Source organism: Siphateles boraxobius, unplaced genomic scaffold (genome assembly GCF_051911475.1).
Source record: "Siphateles boraxobius isolate OS27281-9 unplaced genomic scaffold, OSU_SipBor_1 9, whole genome shotgun sequence".
Lineage (NCBI taxonomy): Eukaryota > Metazoa > Chordata > Actinopteri > Cypriniformes > Leuciscidae > Siphateles > Siphateles boraxobius.
Genome location: NW_027509219.1, coordinates 28,439,096 through 28,457,657, shown reverse-complemented (window position 1 = coordinate 28,457,657; position 18,562 = coordinate 28,439,096). Strand labels below are relative to the sequence as shown.

At 43.5% G+C, this 18,562-nt stretch overlaps 1 protein-coding gene across 1 annotated transcript in view; it reads left to right on the top strand.

Moving 5' to 3' along the window:
• Positions 1–18,562, top strand: part of cacna1ea (calcium channel, voltage-dependent, R type, alpha 1E subunit a) — a 186,714-nt gene that overhangs the window by 61,765 nt on the left and 106,387 nt on the right. Inside the window, exons 4-5 of the mRNA XM_077222712.1 lie at positions 12,974–13,079; positions 13,649–13,788. Of these exons, the coding sequence (XP_077078827.1) occupies positions 12,974–13,079; positions 13,649–13,788 (246 nt within the window). The remainder of the gene's footprint in view (positions 1–12,973; positions 13,080–13,648; positions 13,789–18,562) is intronic.

The following is an 18,562-nucleotide window of genomic DNA, read 5'->3' as shown; positions in this document are numbered from 1 at the left end:
AATTTTGGACTAGGGAGATAAAAGTGGGTGAGGCTGCACAGCAGGAATAAAAACCAAGCAATCAAAAATATGTCCTTTTGCACAATCGAGTATGATGGGAAAAATATGTAGTTTAATATTGTAATTAAAAAAAGATTTTTTTTTGTTATTTTGAATTATATTTATCTAGCCTGATTTCGTCATACTCAGATTCTAGTCAGAATATGAGTCTGAAACTGCTCCATTGGGCTGTGATTATGGGGCGTGTGTCAACCGAACCAGGAAATAAAAGGCCTCTGCACTCAATTGGATAGACCTAGAACCAATCAGAGCAATGGAGTAAGTGACGTATGTTGAGAGATAGATTAAAGTTGATAGATTAAACTTTTTCCGAATCCCGTAGAAAGGACGGCAAAAACATCTTTCCCATCGACAAATGCCTTGATCGCGATTCTCTGTTCCTCTTCTCGTATAAAGCCCGCCCTGACAATTTGATTGGTCCGAACAATTTTTGTTCGGGCATAATAGCTCCTCAACGGATCGAGTCCAGACCGAACTTCCCAACCTAAAAATTTTGTGGGCGGGGTTCGGCCTTGCATCCAGGCTAATATTTATCTATTGTAAATGAAATTGTAACGGATAGTGAATTTTTGAAAAAAGACACCTCTCCTCATATGTACACACAAACATGCACACACACAGAGGCCTGTGGAATAACCAAAGGTCACACCGGTTTGCAAAACAGCATGTTCATGAGCCCTGTGTGGTGCAGCATCGACAACCTGTGTGTGAGAGCGGTAATTTAGGAAAGCTCTGTTTGAAGTGTCGCTCGACGTGTGATTTGAGCTCAGGCTGATGAAGCGCTGGGAGGAGGGACAGAGATGTGTCTGGAGAGAAATGCATTCATTTTGTGAATTGGAAAACTTACAGATGGAGTCATTAGAGAAGAACATGTTTGTTAGGGTGTGTGTAGGCAGTGAATGTTGAGGAGGGGTGGAAGCATGTGTTGTTTCCTCTGTTAGTGACGCACATTAGAAGAAGATCATCAGGTGATGTCATTATTTGTCGTCACGGTTCCTGAAATGGGCCGGTTTGGCCGTGGGGTTAGATGGACAGGTTGGTTGTGGCGGATCGATGGCGTCTATGGGAAGGACAGGGCTTAATGAAGCGAGTGGGCCGCTGTGCCGCTCGGCCGGTGGGGAAGCCACAGCTGTTCATTCCTCTGATTCCCACTGTGTGGCTGAGGGAGGAAATACCCCACCGTGCCCATGCTTACTCAATAATTGATCCTGTCAATCGGCCCTATGCCTCCCTCCAGTGAACAGAAGAGGGAGAAACAGAAGATGTGGTAGAGGGTGTTAAGGACCTCTTAATTTGTCTTAATCAGGTTTGGAAAACCACCTGAGGAATGAGACTTTTAAAGTCAATATCAAATGAACCCTCTTTGCTTTTCTAATTCATTTTCCTGAATCCTGATCTTATCATGCCTGGTCTTATTAGTCTAAAGCAGGGGTCGACAACAGGCGGCCCGTGGGCCAAAACTGGCCCGCCAGCAATAATATCTGGCCCGCGCCCGCAGCCAGATTATTTTGCTAGCGGCTGGTTCTTAAACAGATCTGTCATGACAGCAACAGTTCCCTTTCAGTCGATAACGTCGGACGTAGTCGACGCCGACTGAAATGGGATCTCGCTAGAGAGCCTGTCTTCTTCGAGTACTATTGAACGAGCCAATGTAATTGGCGTGTGTGATTCGCATCACACACTCCGCCCCCGCGGCGCGGGTATAAATACGGAAGTGGATGCACGCACTAGTTGCCTTTCGCTTCGGAGCCGATCGTTTGATGTCTCTGAGAGTGCTGTTGTCTACAACGAGCGAGTGTGTCGGTGTTCTTCAGGAAGACTCTCCCAGTGCTGGTGTTCTACAGCGCGAGTGCAGCGGTGATCGCGAGCTTTGAGCTCTCAACTGCTGTTTTAACAGCAACAAATTTCTAAATGTTTCTGTGTGTTGATGGCTGGTTAGAGGGCGGAAAAGTGAGTGCTTCACTGTTTCAGTTCTCTGTTCAGTGTTGCCGCGGTCATTCCCCTGTGTGCTCCGGCACTGGTGACGGTCCTATTTTCTGAAAGAGCAACACGGGTGCGTTTGCGTCTTTTTCAAGATGTCATTCCGCCCGTGCGTTTCTGGGTGCGGTCGTTCCCTGTCTCTCTCTGATGGTCACAACTGTTGTGTCACGTGTTTGGCTTACAGCACGCTGAGACAGCTTTTGTGGACAGCTCATGTTTTCTCTGTGGGAACATGACTGTCGCAGTGTTGAGGGCGAGACTCGCCTTCGTTCGCGGAGAGCGAGTCCCCATTACCATGCCCCACCCTCGGGTGTTGTGTGGGATGGGTGACCGGAGGATAGTGTTGGATGTCCCGCCCGGTAACCATTCCCTGTGGGCTCCTCACTCCTCCCTTCCACTGCAACCACTGGGGCCTCCTGTGTTGTCTGCTGGTCCATCTGTAATGGGTGGGCCAGCGGTTTCACTCGGGGCTCCCCTGGAGGACAGGACGCCGATTGCAGCATCGGAGGGTGAGCTGACTTCTAGAGATGATGACTCGGCTGCATTGTCTCCCTCCGGGAGTTCAATGTTGCCCGAGCCGGATCCAGAATTATCAGCTATGCTGAAACGGGCCGCCGAGGCTGCCGGGCTCGAGTGGAACCTTCACCGTGTCCCGTTCAGTCTCGGTTGGAATCTGGAGTTTGGTATCTTGGGGCGGGCCGCGCTGGTTCTCAGCTCGCCGCCCCAGTGCCTTTCTTTCCCGAAATGCATGGAGAGCTTATCAGGTGGTGAACAGCATCTTTCTCTGCCAGAAACTGCCTGAATAGCTTTTCCCCCTCATTACCCTTGATGGAGGAACGGTGAAGGGTTGCGAGGTGTCCCTCCATTGGAGCGGTCTGTCGACACAGGTGCACCTGTGTCCGGCGGCCGCTGCCTTTTGGGGGGATCCTCGTCTCCCCCCTAAGGCCTGTGAGTTTCGTCTGTTCCGACGGGCAGAGCTTACAAAGCCTGTGGGCAAGCCCCTTCCTCTTGCGTGCCATGGCGTTGCTGCAGGCTAGGGCACCCATGGCATGCACGAGGGTAATCCAGACCGTGCGCTCATAGGTGAGCACCGCACTGCATCCGACCTCACCCTCCGGGGTACGGGTGTCGTAGCGTGCGTGATCGGTCTGGCGATGTCCACCTTGGTGGTCCAGTAGCGCCTTCGTTGGCTCAGCCTGGTTGGTATGGCGGATGCGGACAAGGTTCGGTTCCTGGTCTCCCCCATTTCCCAGGTTGGGCTGGTCAGAGAGACTCTGCCGTCACTGTCCGGTGTGTCTCCACCCGTCTTAGGCTGGAGCCACCCCAGTGACATTCCATATGTTAGACTGCCCGGTTTCCGCCCAGTTCATATGTGTATTCTCCACATTACCTCCCTCGGGTTGGATGTGGCTTCCGCAGCGTCCCTTCTTTCCAACGTACGGGGAACGCTTTCCCAGTGGTCCTGTAGGAACAGCAGTGACATCCCTGGCCTAAGCCCTGTCCTTCCCCCCCTTAAGTTTGCGGGGGCATCAGGAGGCTTTGGTTTAGGCACTGGAAGGTGGCAGCGTTAGTGGCGTGTTCAATGGTTGATCCCATTTCAGTCGGCGTCGACTACGTCCGACGTTATCGACTGAAAGGGAACGTCCTGGTTGCGTATGCAACCCACCGTTCCCTGAAGGAGGGAACGGAGGACGTAGTCCCCTTGCCACTACCGCTGGACCACCGCTGACCCCGGGTTACTCTCGGCTCCTCAGCGAAAAGCAACTAGTGCGTGCATCCACTTCCGTATTTATACCCGCGCCGCGGGGGCGGAGTGTGTGATGCGAATCACGCACGCCAATTACATTGGCTCGTTCAATAGTACTCGAAGAAGACAGGCTCTCTAGCGAGATCCCATTTCAGTCGGCGTCGACTACGTCCTCCGTTCCCTCCTTCAGGGAACGGTGGGTTGCATACGCAACCAGGACGTTACTCACAATCACTTCGTCTTTAGTGATTTTGCCTTTAAAATAAAAGTACGAGAACGTTTTTGCAGCAATGTTTTATTTTGAGAATGTCTAATCTTATATTCTTTGCAAACAGTGACAACTTTGTTGCAGATAAGACACGCCGGCTTTGCATTTACAAAACTAGGTAGGATGAACTGTTGTCTTTCCATTCTTCTTTGAATGCCCAATTTTCGCTGTCAACTTTCCAGACTCTTAGATAGTGCCATTTTCTCTCACCAGCTAGCTTAAATGTTAACATCACTCGACGAAATAGCCTATCTCCAGCACGCAAAGAATAATAAAAAAAATGCAGTTTAGTAGGCTACTTGAGGATGCCAGGTAGGGCTGGGACAACGCGTCGACGTCATCGATTACGTCGACGCAAAAAATTCGTTGACTCAAAATATGCCCGTCGATTCGTCAGACCCAAAACAAAGATGGCGGCGCCGGAGAGTAGTAGCAACAAGAGTGGCTCCTCAGACTGTCAGAAGTGCAAGGCGGCACGCACTCGTTCCTCTAAAGTACACGTACACACACACTCACACACACACACACAACCCACATAAAAATGTGCGTCAGTATCGAGTTCTCTTAAGTTCTCGAGTTCTTCTCGAGTTTCCTCATAAGAGCAGTCTTAAATGAGTAAAATATAGTATTTTATTTTAAAGAGTAGATTACTCACACAGACCCGGCGCCAGGATGATTATTATACCGGCAGCCTAATAATCATGAATGCACTCCGCTATCTTTTAACACATCTCCGGCGAACGGCTACTTCACGCAAAAGGAAAAAATGTCACGAAGCGCAGTGAAATGCAGCGACCTATGTGGCGTTTCCTGATGGATCGAGGTTGTTCATTTTATACGTGCAACACACACGAGCTCTAAGCGCGTGCGAGACTGCTGCAAGTATGTGCTTATAGCTATTAATGTTGTGGAAAATACATGGAGGTGTCATGATACAACCAGACACAGGTAGATCCAAACGCAGCGTGAGTTTATTAGAAGGTAGTCAGACAGGCAAGGGTCACAGACAGCAAACACAGCATAGGAGACAAGGCAATACTCAGAGTCCGATAACCAGGCGGGAAGACAGAGGCAGGCGGCAGACAAGACGGAATCCAGAAAACAGACGATGGGTCAGATACACAGACAGGACTAGACTAGGAAAAGCTTGGTGATGTCCAGAACAGTAAAACAAGACTTAGCCATGAGTGATAGTTAGAGTGGAGTATAAATGAGTGTGGAGCTGCGTGAGGAACTCGATGCAGGTGTGAGAGTGATCAGTGGAAACAGGTGTGTGTGAAATCAGTTCAGGGTGTGTGCATGATCAGTCCCAGGGAAGGCAGTGGTGTATAGTAAGGTCTAGTGACACTCGAGGGCAATCCAGCCGAACATCGTCACATAACCCCCCCTTTAAGGAGCGGCTTCCAGACGCTCCAAAGAATATCCAGGTGGGGGGTAGAGTGAAGACGATCCTGGGGGAGGGACGGAGGGCCAGGCCCGTGCAGGGGAACGGGACAAGGAGGTAGCCAAGGCGGGCCTGGGCCGCAGAGCGTGGGCGACCAGGGCGGAGCAGGACGTGATGGAGGCCAGGGCGGAGCAGGACGTGATGGCGGCCAGGGAGGAGCAGGACGTGATGGCGGCCAGGGAGGAGCAGGACGTGATGGCGGCCAGGGCGGAGCAGGACGTGATGGCGGCCAGGGCGGAGCAGGACGTGATGGCGGCCAGGGCGGAGCAGGACGTGATGGCGGCCAGGGCGGAGCAGGACGTGATGGCGGCCAGGGCGGAGCAGGACGTGATGGCGGCCAGGGCGGAGCAGGACGTGATGGCGGCCAGGGCGGAGCAGGACGTGATGGCGGCCAGGGCGGAGCAGGACGTGATGGCGGCCAGGGCGTAGCAGGATGAGCCAAAGGCCAGGGTGGAACAGGATGGACCAATGGCCAGGGTGGAGCCCCCTCAGGCCTCCCTGGGTGTGAAGACCTCACGGGCAGCCACGGCAGAGACGACCCCTCAGGAGACCACGGTGGCACGCCCCTCATTGTCCCTTCGTGGCCTCTACTGCCCCCCTCCAAAAAATACTTGGGGGAACCTACGGGGACATAGACTGGAACTGGAGGCTTCGGGGGTTCGGCTGCAGGCTTCACTAAAGGTTTCGTAGGATCGGCTGCAGGCGGCTCTGGCAGTTCGGTAGCAGGCTCTGGTTCAGCTAGGCAGACGTGAAACTCAAGCTTGTCATGGCTGACGTGAAGCTCTGGGTCATCGAGGCTGACGTGAAGCTCTGGCTCGTCGAGGCTGACGTGAAGCTCTGGCTCGTCGAGGCTGACGTGAAGCTCTGGCTCGTCGAGGCTGACGTGAAGCTCTGGCTCGTCGAGGCTGACGTGAAGCTCTGGTTCGTCGAGGCTGACGTGAAGCTCTGGTTCGTCGAGGCTGACGTGAAGGGCAGGTTCGTCGAGGCAGACGTTACACTCAGGTTCGTCGAGGCTGACGCGAAGCTCAGGTTCGTCGGGGCTGACGCGAAGCTCAGGTTCGTCGGGGCTGACGCGAAGCTCTGGCTCGTCGGGGCTGACGTGAAGCTCTGGCTCGGCAGAAAGGAACCCTGGAACGGCGACCTTTATGGACTTCCATGTTGAGATCAGTGGAGGATCAGCCATGCTGGAAACCAGTCCTGGGTAGCAATAGACCGATCCGATGGCAGCTTTGATGGTAGGTGTGACATGAGGATTCTCCAGCTCGTCCAGCATGACATGACTATACCCTGGTTCGGTGAATGCCGCGGCGTCGTGGAGCTCCTTCTCCATCTTACTCACAGCGAGAGCAGAACCACTCAGTAGAAGGGCCATGTCAATATACTGCATTAAAGTTCCGTGGGGATCATGAATGGGCATCAGTGACCGGAGCGGTTCAGATAACCCTCCGCGGAAAAAGACCATTAAACATTCGGTACTCATTATCGTGAAACGTGCCAGTTCAACAAACTCTTTGACATACCACTCAATCGATCGATCCTCTTGACGAAGTCGCATAATCTCAGCTCCCGTATCCGTGTTCGGTATTGCTGCGAAAGCTCGACGTGGAACCTTGCTGTTGAATTTTACCGGGAGAGCTTGGCGTGGAACTGGGATTGGCTCAGGGCTGACAACTGTGGAGACAGGTTGAGTCTGCGATGGTCCCGGTGTGGAAACCTGAAGACCGCGAACCATCTTGGCCAACCTCTCCAATGACGAGGTGAGTTGATCCAGCTGATCCCGGTGTACAGCGATCAGATCCGCATTGGCTGACTGGGAGGCATACAAGGCTGACATGCTGCTGGATCTGTTTATGGCTAAGTCTTCTGTCATGATACAACCAGACACAGGTAGATCCAAACGCAGCGTGAGTTTATTAGAAGGTAGTCAGACAGGCAAGGGTCACAGACAGCAAACACAGCATAGGAGACAAGGCAATACTCAGAGTCCGATAACCAGGCGGGAAGACAGAGGCAGGCGGCAGACAAGACGGAATCCAGAAAACAGACGATGGGTCAGATACACAGACAGGACTAGACTAGGAAAAGCTTGGTGATGTCCAGAACAGTAAAACAAGACTTAGCCATGAGTGATAGTTAGAGTGGAGTATAAATGAGTGTGGAGCTGCGTGAGGAACTCGATGCAGGTGTGAGAGTGATCAGTGGAAACAGGTGTGTGTGAAATCAGTTCAGGGTGTGTGCATGATCAGTCCCAGGGAAGGCAGTGGTGTATAGTAAGGTCTAGTGACACTCGAGGGCAATCCAGCCGAACATCGTCACAGGAGGACACTGACAACGCGCTGACAGACAGGACCAAGAAGGTAACTTTTAATAAAGTCTCAACTTTCAAATTTGGTCAGTCAAAGAAAATTAAACCATAAATAGGCCTACTATTTTGTGGTTCTTTAATGTGTCGTGACAGATTGCACTTTTTTTCAGTAAGCTAGGCCTATGAGTTTTCAAGGCTTCAAGGTTTAATTGAATTCTACCTCTGACTAAGAATGCATTACTTTGCTCTTGTATAGTCTTTTATTTTGGAATTTTAAGAGCAATAAACATATTGCAATGTTAAGGAATTCATGTTTTTTCCATTCAGATATGTAAATCAACATGTATAAATTGCTATTATTCAATTAATGGGGAGATAATCGATAATCGAATTGAAATCGAATCGGACTGGAAAAATGAATCGTTAGATTAATCGATGCATCGAAAAAATAATCGCTAGATTAATCGTTTAAAAAATAATCGTTTATCCCAGCCCTATTGCCAAGGAATAATTCAAATAATAAAATAAAGTGTGAAAGTAGGCTTCGTCAAATAATTATTACAATAAGTTAGGCTCCATTTTGTAACAAGCAAATGAAAATTATACACTTTTATTATTCACAATATGGAAAAAGGAAATAAAACATAGTTTATTAAGAGCATGACTCAAACATGCACATTAATGGGCTTATTCAAGTCCTCTTTTATTTTTTAAATTATTTTTATCCATTATGCATCTCCGACATATGTGTGTTTTAGCAAGGCGGGATGCGTTGCAAGATGCCGCAATATATCGGGAGACATGTGGGTTAGACATGATTTTGACCACTTCAGAATGTTTTGTAAAAATGTTGTATAAATTGTATCTAAATTTTAATCTATGTTTCATCAACAAATTGCCTAGATTTAATAAATAATAAGCAAATATAGCAGACAATATAATCAGGACATGGAGGCGCCGGCGCGATTGCATTGCTTGTGAACTGTAGCTCGTCTCATAAATGAACAAACTCACCATATAAGCTGCCTCACAGACACGAGAAATATATATAAAGAAAGCTTGAAATGCCTATTTTTTTAAACAAAACAATTCAAAACGAAAAGAAACAGACTACTGCTTATGTAATCTGTATGAAATGTGCATCTCTCTGAAGGCGCGTTCACTACTGCGGTCACTATTGCAGACGACACTGACACAGAAAACACTAGTTTATTAATAAACAATTAAAAAAGATTCCTTCCTATATTTGAAACATTCATAATCATTACTTTTGCCGGCTCTTTGTGACGGCTTTAAGGTGCGTTATTGGCTATGACTATGTTCTGGGCTGCCATCTAATGGCCAATTTTTTTTGGGGCCCGATGCCAAACTTACTTGCTGACCCCTGGTCTAAAGCAAGAAACGTTAGAGTGATGTCTATGATGTTATGAATGGTATAATTTTTTGTATCTCGCTCTCTCTTTCCATGCACCTATTCCTGTCTCTGTATTTCTCCTAATCACTTTCTCTCTCTCATGCTTCAAGCTTCTATTGGATTGAAATGCAATTAATTATTTTTGCTCACTGCAAAACACTTACATAGGCCACATCTTGCACAGCTATTTTGAAATCTCTTCCAGTAGAAATAAAAAGTAGAAATGTCAGAGAGTATGGAAGAGAGAGAGAAAGTTTGCTCATAAAGTCACTAAAGTTAGATGTTTGTGAACAGCGATACCTGTGTGATACTGTTGCTCGACTATTCAGTCCCATTCAACTTATTAAGAGCTGATCTGGAGAAATATTGAGTATCATGTGTCATGGTGGATACAGTGAAAGGATGTTTGTGTAGTCAGTATTGATTGTACGACTGCATTCAGCAGCATGTAGAGAACACTGATGGCTCAGAGACCACATTAACTCGGAGTACTGACTTATGGCAGACAGGAGAGAGCCTGTTGCCACGGAGACCGCTCTCTCTCTCTCTCTGTCTCTTTTAGATTGTAATGGCTGCAGTCTTTCTTTCTCTCTTTCTGTGACTCTGTGGCATTGTTTCACTTTTCATAAAAACTCGAATAACCTCTCTGTGTATTAATTGACTCCAAATGAAGTCTCAAGAAATTAAATAATGCGTTTCCTAACCAGAGATGCAACAAGTTACGAGCAACAAGACATTTTTATGACTTAGTTTAAATGAAATACTGTATGAAACTGCAACATTATAGCCTATCAAAGCATAGCATACTGTAGCATAGGGATGGCAGACTCATTTGAGTTCAAGAGCTGTACTGGGAAACACACACACACACATTTTTTAAATATTAAATAATGTAACCATGCATGCAGAGTGTGCGGACTAAATATATTTACATAAAACATAAATACAGCCTATTTAGTATGGTGTTACTTTTTAAATTTTCCTCTGTGTATTTGTTTTATCACTAGTTTATTCTTCTCTATTTTCCACCTTAAATAACCTAAACATACTGTCCATTTTATAGAACACCAATACCAGAACATATGTTGTTTTTACTGTTCAAAGCCAACATATTTACACTAGCATCATGCTACTGGAACTCAGAAAAGTCTGAGCTTAATTTAATTAACACAAACTGAAGGATAGAAAGGCACATAAGAGAGAGAGACTTCCCCAGAGTTCTGTCCTCCAGCTGCCTGTTATATTTGTACTGAACTCTCTTTCTTCTTTGTCTTAAGCAGTTTGGGCTCTTTTATTTACTGTTTTTTTATCCCCACACACACTGGCAGAATTTGGCAGAGGCCACGTTTCAAAATCCAACATTTTTCTGTACACATGCAAATCAGTGGCTGGCTGTGAACTCACAACCACCAGGGGTCCTGAGAACATCTTGAAGTTAAATAGCTGCTCTCTTTCATTTCACTGTACAAGACAACAGTCTTCATGCACTCTTTGGGCATGTAAGTTTGTGTTTGAGAAAGCATCCTTTAGTGCCAGCCTGCAATGTACTGCTGCTGTATATTAGCACATTTTACATCAGCAGCCTTGTACGCTGACCACACAGACACACACACACACACAGACACACACACACACAGACACACACACACACACACACACACACACACACACACACACACACACACACACACACACACACACACACACACACACACACACACACACACACACACATACGCACACACAGACACACACTGAAATACACTCCAGAGTTCCCACAATCATGAAAAACTTTTACATTTTGTAGTCAAGTCTTTGAAATTTCGATAGGAAGTACATATTTTTCTAAAACTCACAAACGGTTCAGTCTGTCAGATTTGGGAGTGAATCATTCTTTTGAGTCTTTTATTTTCAATTGAGCAAGTAAATCAGGTTTACAAAGGGTAGAGAATTGGTCTGAAATTTTTTTTATTAATTAAATCTGAACTGTTAAAGTAATGGGAATGCATTGGTTCTCATTGTGACTCCATTCAAACTTTGTTTTTTAAAGTGTTAAAAAGTTGTTGTTTTTTTACATTTGTAAAAAGAAATTTAAGATTATATTTTGAAAATCACCCATTTCAAAATGTATGGTGTCATATTTTCAAGTTGAATTCTGGTCTTCTTAATGCATTATGATTGTTTATTTTTCTTGCGTCAATTTACACTAAATTTACATTTACATTTTTATATTCTTTTTCCTTGCAAGTATTTTCTTCAATACATATCAATGTAGTTTCTCTTCATATTCTTGTTGTAGCTCGTACCACTTATATTGTTAGTCAAGGTATACATTTTTTAAATGCAATAATTTAATGCAATTTTCTACCATCACTCTGACCCTTTAATTTCATTGGCTGTTTTGCTAATGAACCAGTAAGACTTGAGCAAATTAAATGCTAGGGTTTAATAGAATTATTCATTGTAATATGTTTTTTACCACAACGGGTACCTCCGCGGTTACTGCGGGAAATGCATTTCTACTCTTGACTACTAGGTGGCGCTATAACCATAGTGCTGTTTAACTTTGCACAGTGAGCACAGCAATAGTGTGATGTTGTGTTAGTAAGTACACTAATGGACAAACAGTGGTGGGCCGTCAGGACCAGCAAGGCCTTCTCTGCTGGCCTAAACACTATCAGAATCACTGACTTGCACTTTAATATATTTTTCCATGAATGAGTATTAAATTATTCCCAATTGTCCATTCTCTTAATTTCATAGCTTTTCTCTTGATTGCGCTGCTTCCAGTATTGTATGTTTATTTTAGAGCTTTTATCCAATCGTATTTCAGCCATCGTGTTGTCAGGGTCAAAGAAATCTGCCTTGAGGCCTTCAGAATCGATAGTGCGGGCGCCTGTAGCTTAAAATGAATGGCAATGAAACTGTTGCTTTAACCAATCAGATAATCAGTCAGATTTAATCAGCCAATCAGATTTCGATTTGACTGCACCGGGGCCATCTAGCAGGCGTACAATGACGTCGCCATTTTCACGTCCCTTGATTGGGTGGTCAGAGCGCGTACTATAACTGGTAGTCAGAGCTAGCTTACCGCATCTGTAGCGAACTGCGCAAACTTCCATATATTCCTGTAGATTTAATAGTTTTTCAACCCACAAATGAATGTTTCTTTCCCTCCTCGACCCCCAGCAGGTTTAAACCTACCGGAAAAGACTTATTGTCGGAACAGAAACGCACAGATAACCTGTACAACAGAGTAAATGAAGTCTTCGAAGTCTTTGAAGGAAAGAAATAAGGATGGATTTTGTGTAAAAAATAATCAGTAGTTTTGGTGAATATGATTTTCTTCTTAATTTTTCTTTTAAATTTATGATGGAAACTTAATTTTTTTTATTTTTAATGTCTGAAATGGACTATAGTAACCCTTGAATAACAAGTCAAGGGAGGCTCCGTTTCTGAACTTATAATTGGAACGCAAGAACCACTGTACACAAACGCACCAACTGAACTCACCCGTTCGTTTCTCTCTACCCGGCCTTTTCCAAACTCACCGCATTAACACAATAACTGCTGGTGCAAAATAAAAACAGCAATTTTACAGCAATTATAGAGAGTCTGTGCACTACTACACAATTAAAAGTTATTAATAGGACACCAATGAAGGCCTAGGTGTGAAATGCAGGCCCCCCACTGCCAAACATCAATAGTTGCAAGATGTCTTAAGTATGTACTATTCCTTAACCTTCCTCCTCAACTCCGTTTGAATACATGATCCTGGCCACCATTATCGCCAACTGCATCGTCCTGGCCTTGGAGCAGCACCTGCCAGGAGAGGACAAGACGCCCATGTCAAAGAGACTTGTGAGGACACACATACCCACTAACATATATTGCTCTCCTCATCTTCAATTTTTAGCTGATTTTCTGTTTTCATTTGAAAGAATTGAATATAGATTAATCATTTTGCCCTAGTTATCTGCTTATAGATGTATTTATTGTAATTTGTGTAACGAGAAAGATGTTGTACTCTTAGAGACCACAGTTATACTCTAAATGTAGCACAGCACTTCTCTCTTGTGCTTTCATATTCTTTCCTTCCTCATATTCTTTGTTCTTGACAACTTTATTCAGACTGTAGTTTCCCCCATTGAATTGCTCACCACATGCTAATTATTCCCATTCAAAGAGTATTTCCCTACTGTTTTACTTTAGTGACATATTTCAGAGAAGGCCTTGTTTAAATAGAGGCAAGTAGTGACACTCGCCGCTCTAAACAAAACCTAAATTAAAACCAGGTTCTTCATAATTGCTGTTCTTAGAGATTCGTTGAAAAGAACATTCTGGCTATGTGTCAAAATCGAATGTGAGTTCTAGGTTTTTTATGTAGGTAGTTTCTGTTGTCTCACACCCAATCCATTTTCTTTTCTCAGGAAAAAACAGAGCCCTACTTCATAGGAATGTTTTGCTTAGAAGCTGGAATAAAAGTCATTGCTTTGGGATTTGCATTCCACAAGGGCTCATACCTGCGGAATGGCTGGAACGTCATGGACTTCATTGTCGTTCTGAGTGGGTGAGTGACATGTGCTACTATCTTCTGAATGATGCTGAGTTTGCTGATTTAAACCTTTTCATGTCAGGGTCAAGCATCTTCATTTGTTTCAAATTTGTAGATCAGGTTTTCTTCTCGTAAAATTAGTTTGAAACTTGATAGTTTTCCAGGATTTTGCACTGTATATGTGTAGAGTGTGTCCTTGTGGGCAACTTTCTGCATTGGCGAGATGTTGCACAACACAAGGTTGTGGATTTGCTGAAATTCAATGGACTTTCACCTCATTTTACCTCAATAAACTCTGCTTGATTGAATCATCTGAGAGTGTTAACTTTCAGACCAGGCTGAGTGGAGAAATGAACAGCACCTTGAAAATCCATCGCAAAGAGCAGATATTGCGTTAGTGCTGTTAAAACAGCAGTGTCAAGAAGTGCTGTCCTCAAGGGAAAGGCTGCTGAAGTTTTCATTTGCAGAGTAAACCACAATTTAGAAGCTGGGATGAAGGGCAGAGGCCATTTTGCTTTGTACCGTAATATGTATCATCTGTTTTTCAGAGAAGGGAGCTATCTAAAAGAGAAAGGAGGGAGCGAGAGGAAAAGAAAAAGACAGACACACACATACACAGTGCAACGTAACGATACATATAAAATATTAATCACTGTCATAGTGTTAAAGTACAAAGGGAGATGGGCTTCTTAGAGAATTTCACATGATTCCCGTTGGCATTCATTATTGATGAGCCCTGGATCTTTGTCTGGTTTAAGAGAGAAAGAAAACGCGAGAAAGACTTTAACCTCTCAACCCCTTATTTCTCATTAACTCGTCAGTTGTTCACTGACACCTGACATGCACAAACAGCAATAACAACACAGACAAACACCCTTGAAAATATCTGTGATGTTTAAGTCATGACAAATTTGTCATTTTAGAGACAGCACAAGAGCAGTGTTGAGGTCTCGTGTTCATTAGGTTCAAAAAGGCAGATGACGTGTAATTAATTTGATGACTGAGAGATCAGTCGCCCCCCCCCCCAAAAAAAAGCAGTACACATGTAACATATAAAAGGAGATTGTAAAATAAAGTGTTTCCATTCTTTTATGTTTTTGAAAACGTGTCTTCTGCTCAATCAGGCAGGCTGCATTTATATGATCAAATACAGTAAAAACAGTACTATTGTGATGAAATGTTTACAATTAAAAATAACTAGATGATAGAATCATGTTAAAGATGTTTTAACTATTTATTAATTTTTGTTTAAATTCTAATGTGTATATAATAATATAATTATTTATTTCTTAATGTCTTCAATGTTGTTGTACAACTGGATGTGTCTATATTTGCATGTGATCAGACTCTCTGGCGTCTTGGTTAGATTTCCATGCTGGCACCACCCACATAATTATCTGGTAATCTTTAAATGATGTCAGAGTTGAAATTGTGTGAATATGTTGAGTGTCATGTTACTACACTTAAAATGTGTGCAAGGTGTTGCCCGTTAGCTGGATGATTACTAGAGTTCAATTTTTCTAATGAAACAAGGGTGTAATGTCAGTGTTTTTTTGCTAATGTGTGTACAGGGGATGTAGGCACTAGGCAGTCAGTTTTTGAAGTTTTCTCTGTTCCTTTCGCTTGCACTTATCCTGTGTTCCTCCGTCTAGATGAGATGGCGAGGGAGTATTTCATCAAAGCCTTGCACCCTCATTAGGAGTTGAGTGAAGATTATAAGATCTGGTGGTATCAGATGAGTCATCATCGCTCATTAGATTTTAATGAAGTCAGTTGCACAAAGAACAAGGAGAAAGTTTTTTTTTTTTGTCTTTGTCTTTAAATTAATTCAATTACAATTAAACTTTCCCAAGGATTAAAAAAAAAAGATCTGCTAATGCTGTAAACTTACATTTACATTACTATAACATTACAGGTTAACAACCGAGCCTAGACTTTTAGCCTAAATTCAGATGCTATTTATTTTTAGATATAATAATCAATACCCAACACATTGTATGAAAACATGTAAACTGAACATAAGGCAGTTTTTGCATTAACTTGTGTTTTTACTCTAATTCGTTATTGAAATATAATAATTTAAACAGTTGCTGTCATTTTCATGAAAGATATTTTAAACATACATTAAATAATCAAGATATCATTAACAGGTTAAGTAAAATATAGCCTAATATAGTGCATTTATTTGATGGCGTCTACTCGCGCTCCGTGCTGCCGCTTGAAATGAGGACCTAGTACAGAGATCTGTCACGCCACATCAGAGAGTGCCAAAACGGCATTTATTGTTTGAATTTCATGATCAAATAGACAGAATTTGAAAGATTACACCTTGCTTATTATCGAAAGTAACAAAACACAGAGCTTGCTATTATATGATGTTAATGGTGGTTAGGCTACAAAACTGAATTCGTTGTGTACACATAAGACATGAGGTCCGCTGGGCGGGGTAGCAGGGTGTCGTGGGTTCTGTATCGCGGTTTTTCAGTTAGGTTTAAATATCCTTACACCCCTACTATTTATCCATCAGAGGCTGTATTACAGAAACATCTTAACTTAGAATCTTATTCTATCAGTTTAGAATGACAGAGTCCTGCCCTGACAGTCTTGTCTGTCTTGTATCTGTTCAATGTTTCTTTGTTTGTCTTGTGTCTGAGCGCATGGTTCTCACTCTGTTTGTGTTGGCCATGTGCTCCTCTTGTCCAGCCTCCTCATTTCCAGTTACCATGCCCCCTTGTCTAGTCTTCTTTTGCTTGAGTGTGTTCATCTGCTCCTTATGTGCTCTGCTCCCTTTATTTGGGCCCTATGATTTCCACAATGCAGAAAACACGTACGGAATCGCAGAATCCAGTCATAAAAACGGAATTTACTGTATAACGCGGAATTTCATGGAATTTGTCAAATTTTTGATGAATAAATAAAAAGCAGTTCAGTACACTTAAATCAAATCACGATATAGACAAGTGTCTGTGAATATTGAACCGCAAAAATACTTTTTATTTATTACTTATTTTATTTAAATATGAATCCTGGATGTTCTGCGTGTCTCCGTCTGAATGAATGGTTCAGACGCACAGTTTCATTTACCACACACACACTGGAGCACCCTTGACGCTAGCAGTGTTTTCAGCTTCTGCCACGTCACTGTATGAGGACATAAACACATGAACTTCATCTCCAGAGCCGCTCTGAGAGTCACTTCGTCAGCATTTTGTCGTTTCATTTGAGAAATATTATCGTCATATCATAAACACAGAAACGCGAAGGTCTTTACGTTAACCCGTCAAAATAAAACTTCGGTTTAACTTGAAATTGTGACAGAAATATATTACTGTTGTACAGTAGAATTTAGCTACATCTCAATGTAATAAAACAAAAATAATAAACTTTTCTTAAAACTTTATTTTTGTAAATAAAAGTTTAATTTCATACGATTAGGAGACAAATTTATTAATTCATTCATTCATTCTTTTTATTTATAAAGCACTTTTAAACATAACCCCAGGTTGACCAAAGTGTATATAAAGTTAAAATAATGTAAACAAAATAAAAAATATATAAACTTTTTAATGTTTTATGCCTTTATTTGGCGAAAAGGAAAGCATTTCAGTTTGATTGAAGATTACAAAGGCAAACTTAATTTCCTTTGAAATAACATGCACTGCTAAGTCATGCACCGTGAGATCAGGAACATGTCTCAAAGTAAATAGGTTTGCATATTGCCTGGTTCATACTAACGCTTTGTTGACACGAAATTCATGTGTCATTTCCAGTGTCACTGCATTCACAGTTATCAGTGCACGTAGGTGTGTTTTTGTGATAGTTATCATTTCTCTGCTCTTGACTGTGTCTTAGCAGCGTTGTGCACAGGAAGTACAGATTAGCGCAGTATGGTGGCATCGTGCAGAAGTCTGATTGTATAGTCATTGTGAGTAGGTGGATAAATGGGTTGCCAGTCCTTCCTTAAAGCCTATTATCGGCTGGCTTAGGACTCCAGTCATTTAAATGCAAATGGTGTCTTTGCAATCTTGGGCCCCTAGCAAGTAAACATCCAGCACCCAGAATCTTGGGGAATGAGAGGACCTCATCCCTAATGACATTAATAAGCACTGGTGTCTACTAGTCACACCCGCCCCCTCTTTAAGCTGTGGGCATGTGGCATGGTGTACTCCCCTCGCACTCTGTCTGTGCCTCTGCGGCTCTGCCAAACACTTAGAGCTCTCTCAGAGACCCTGATAAGCATCCTTCAGATCCACCAACATCACTCTGCACTGCCAATTTTAAGAAAATGTGCATACGCGACAGTAAACATGATTTTTTTTGTATGGTGAAAATGGTAGAATTCCTCTGGTATTTTACTTGAGACCTTAGAAGTGACAGCAAAGATCAGTATAGAATAAGGGCTCTCTTTTTTTTTAAACATTAAAGGGTAACTAAACCCCTGGTCAGAGCCTGACTCCACCCACTGGTAATATTTGAAAAATGCTGGAAAAGTGGGCAGAGCCCAGTGGAGGGGGGCGTGTACCTGAGATGTATCTCTTTGTATGGAACCTGCCTACGTCACCAACAACCGCTGTGTCACGAACCACCGCAACCACCAATAGGAAAATTCAACTGCAGTAGCCACCGTTCAACCTGAAGAGGGCAGCACTCAGACGTTTTTAAACCATATATTGTAGAATTAAAACACTTTAAACCCAAATGTCAAAAAATGTACTGGAATCAATGAACAGCATTTATGAAGCTCCATTCTTACAGATCATTAACTAAAAAAAGTTGTTTTAGTGTTTAG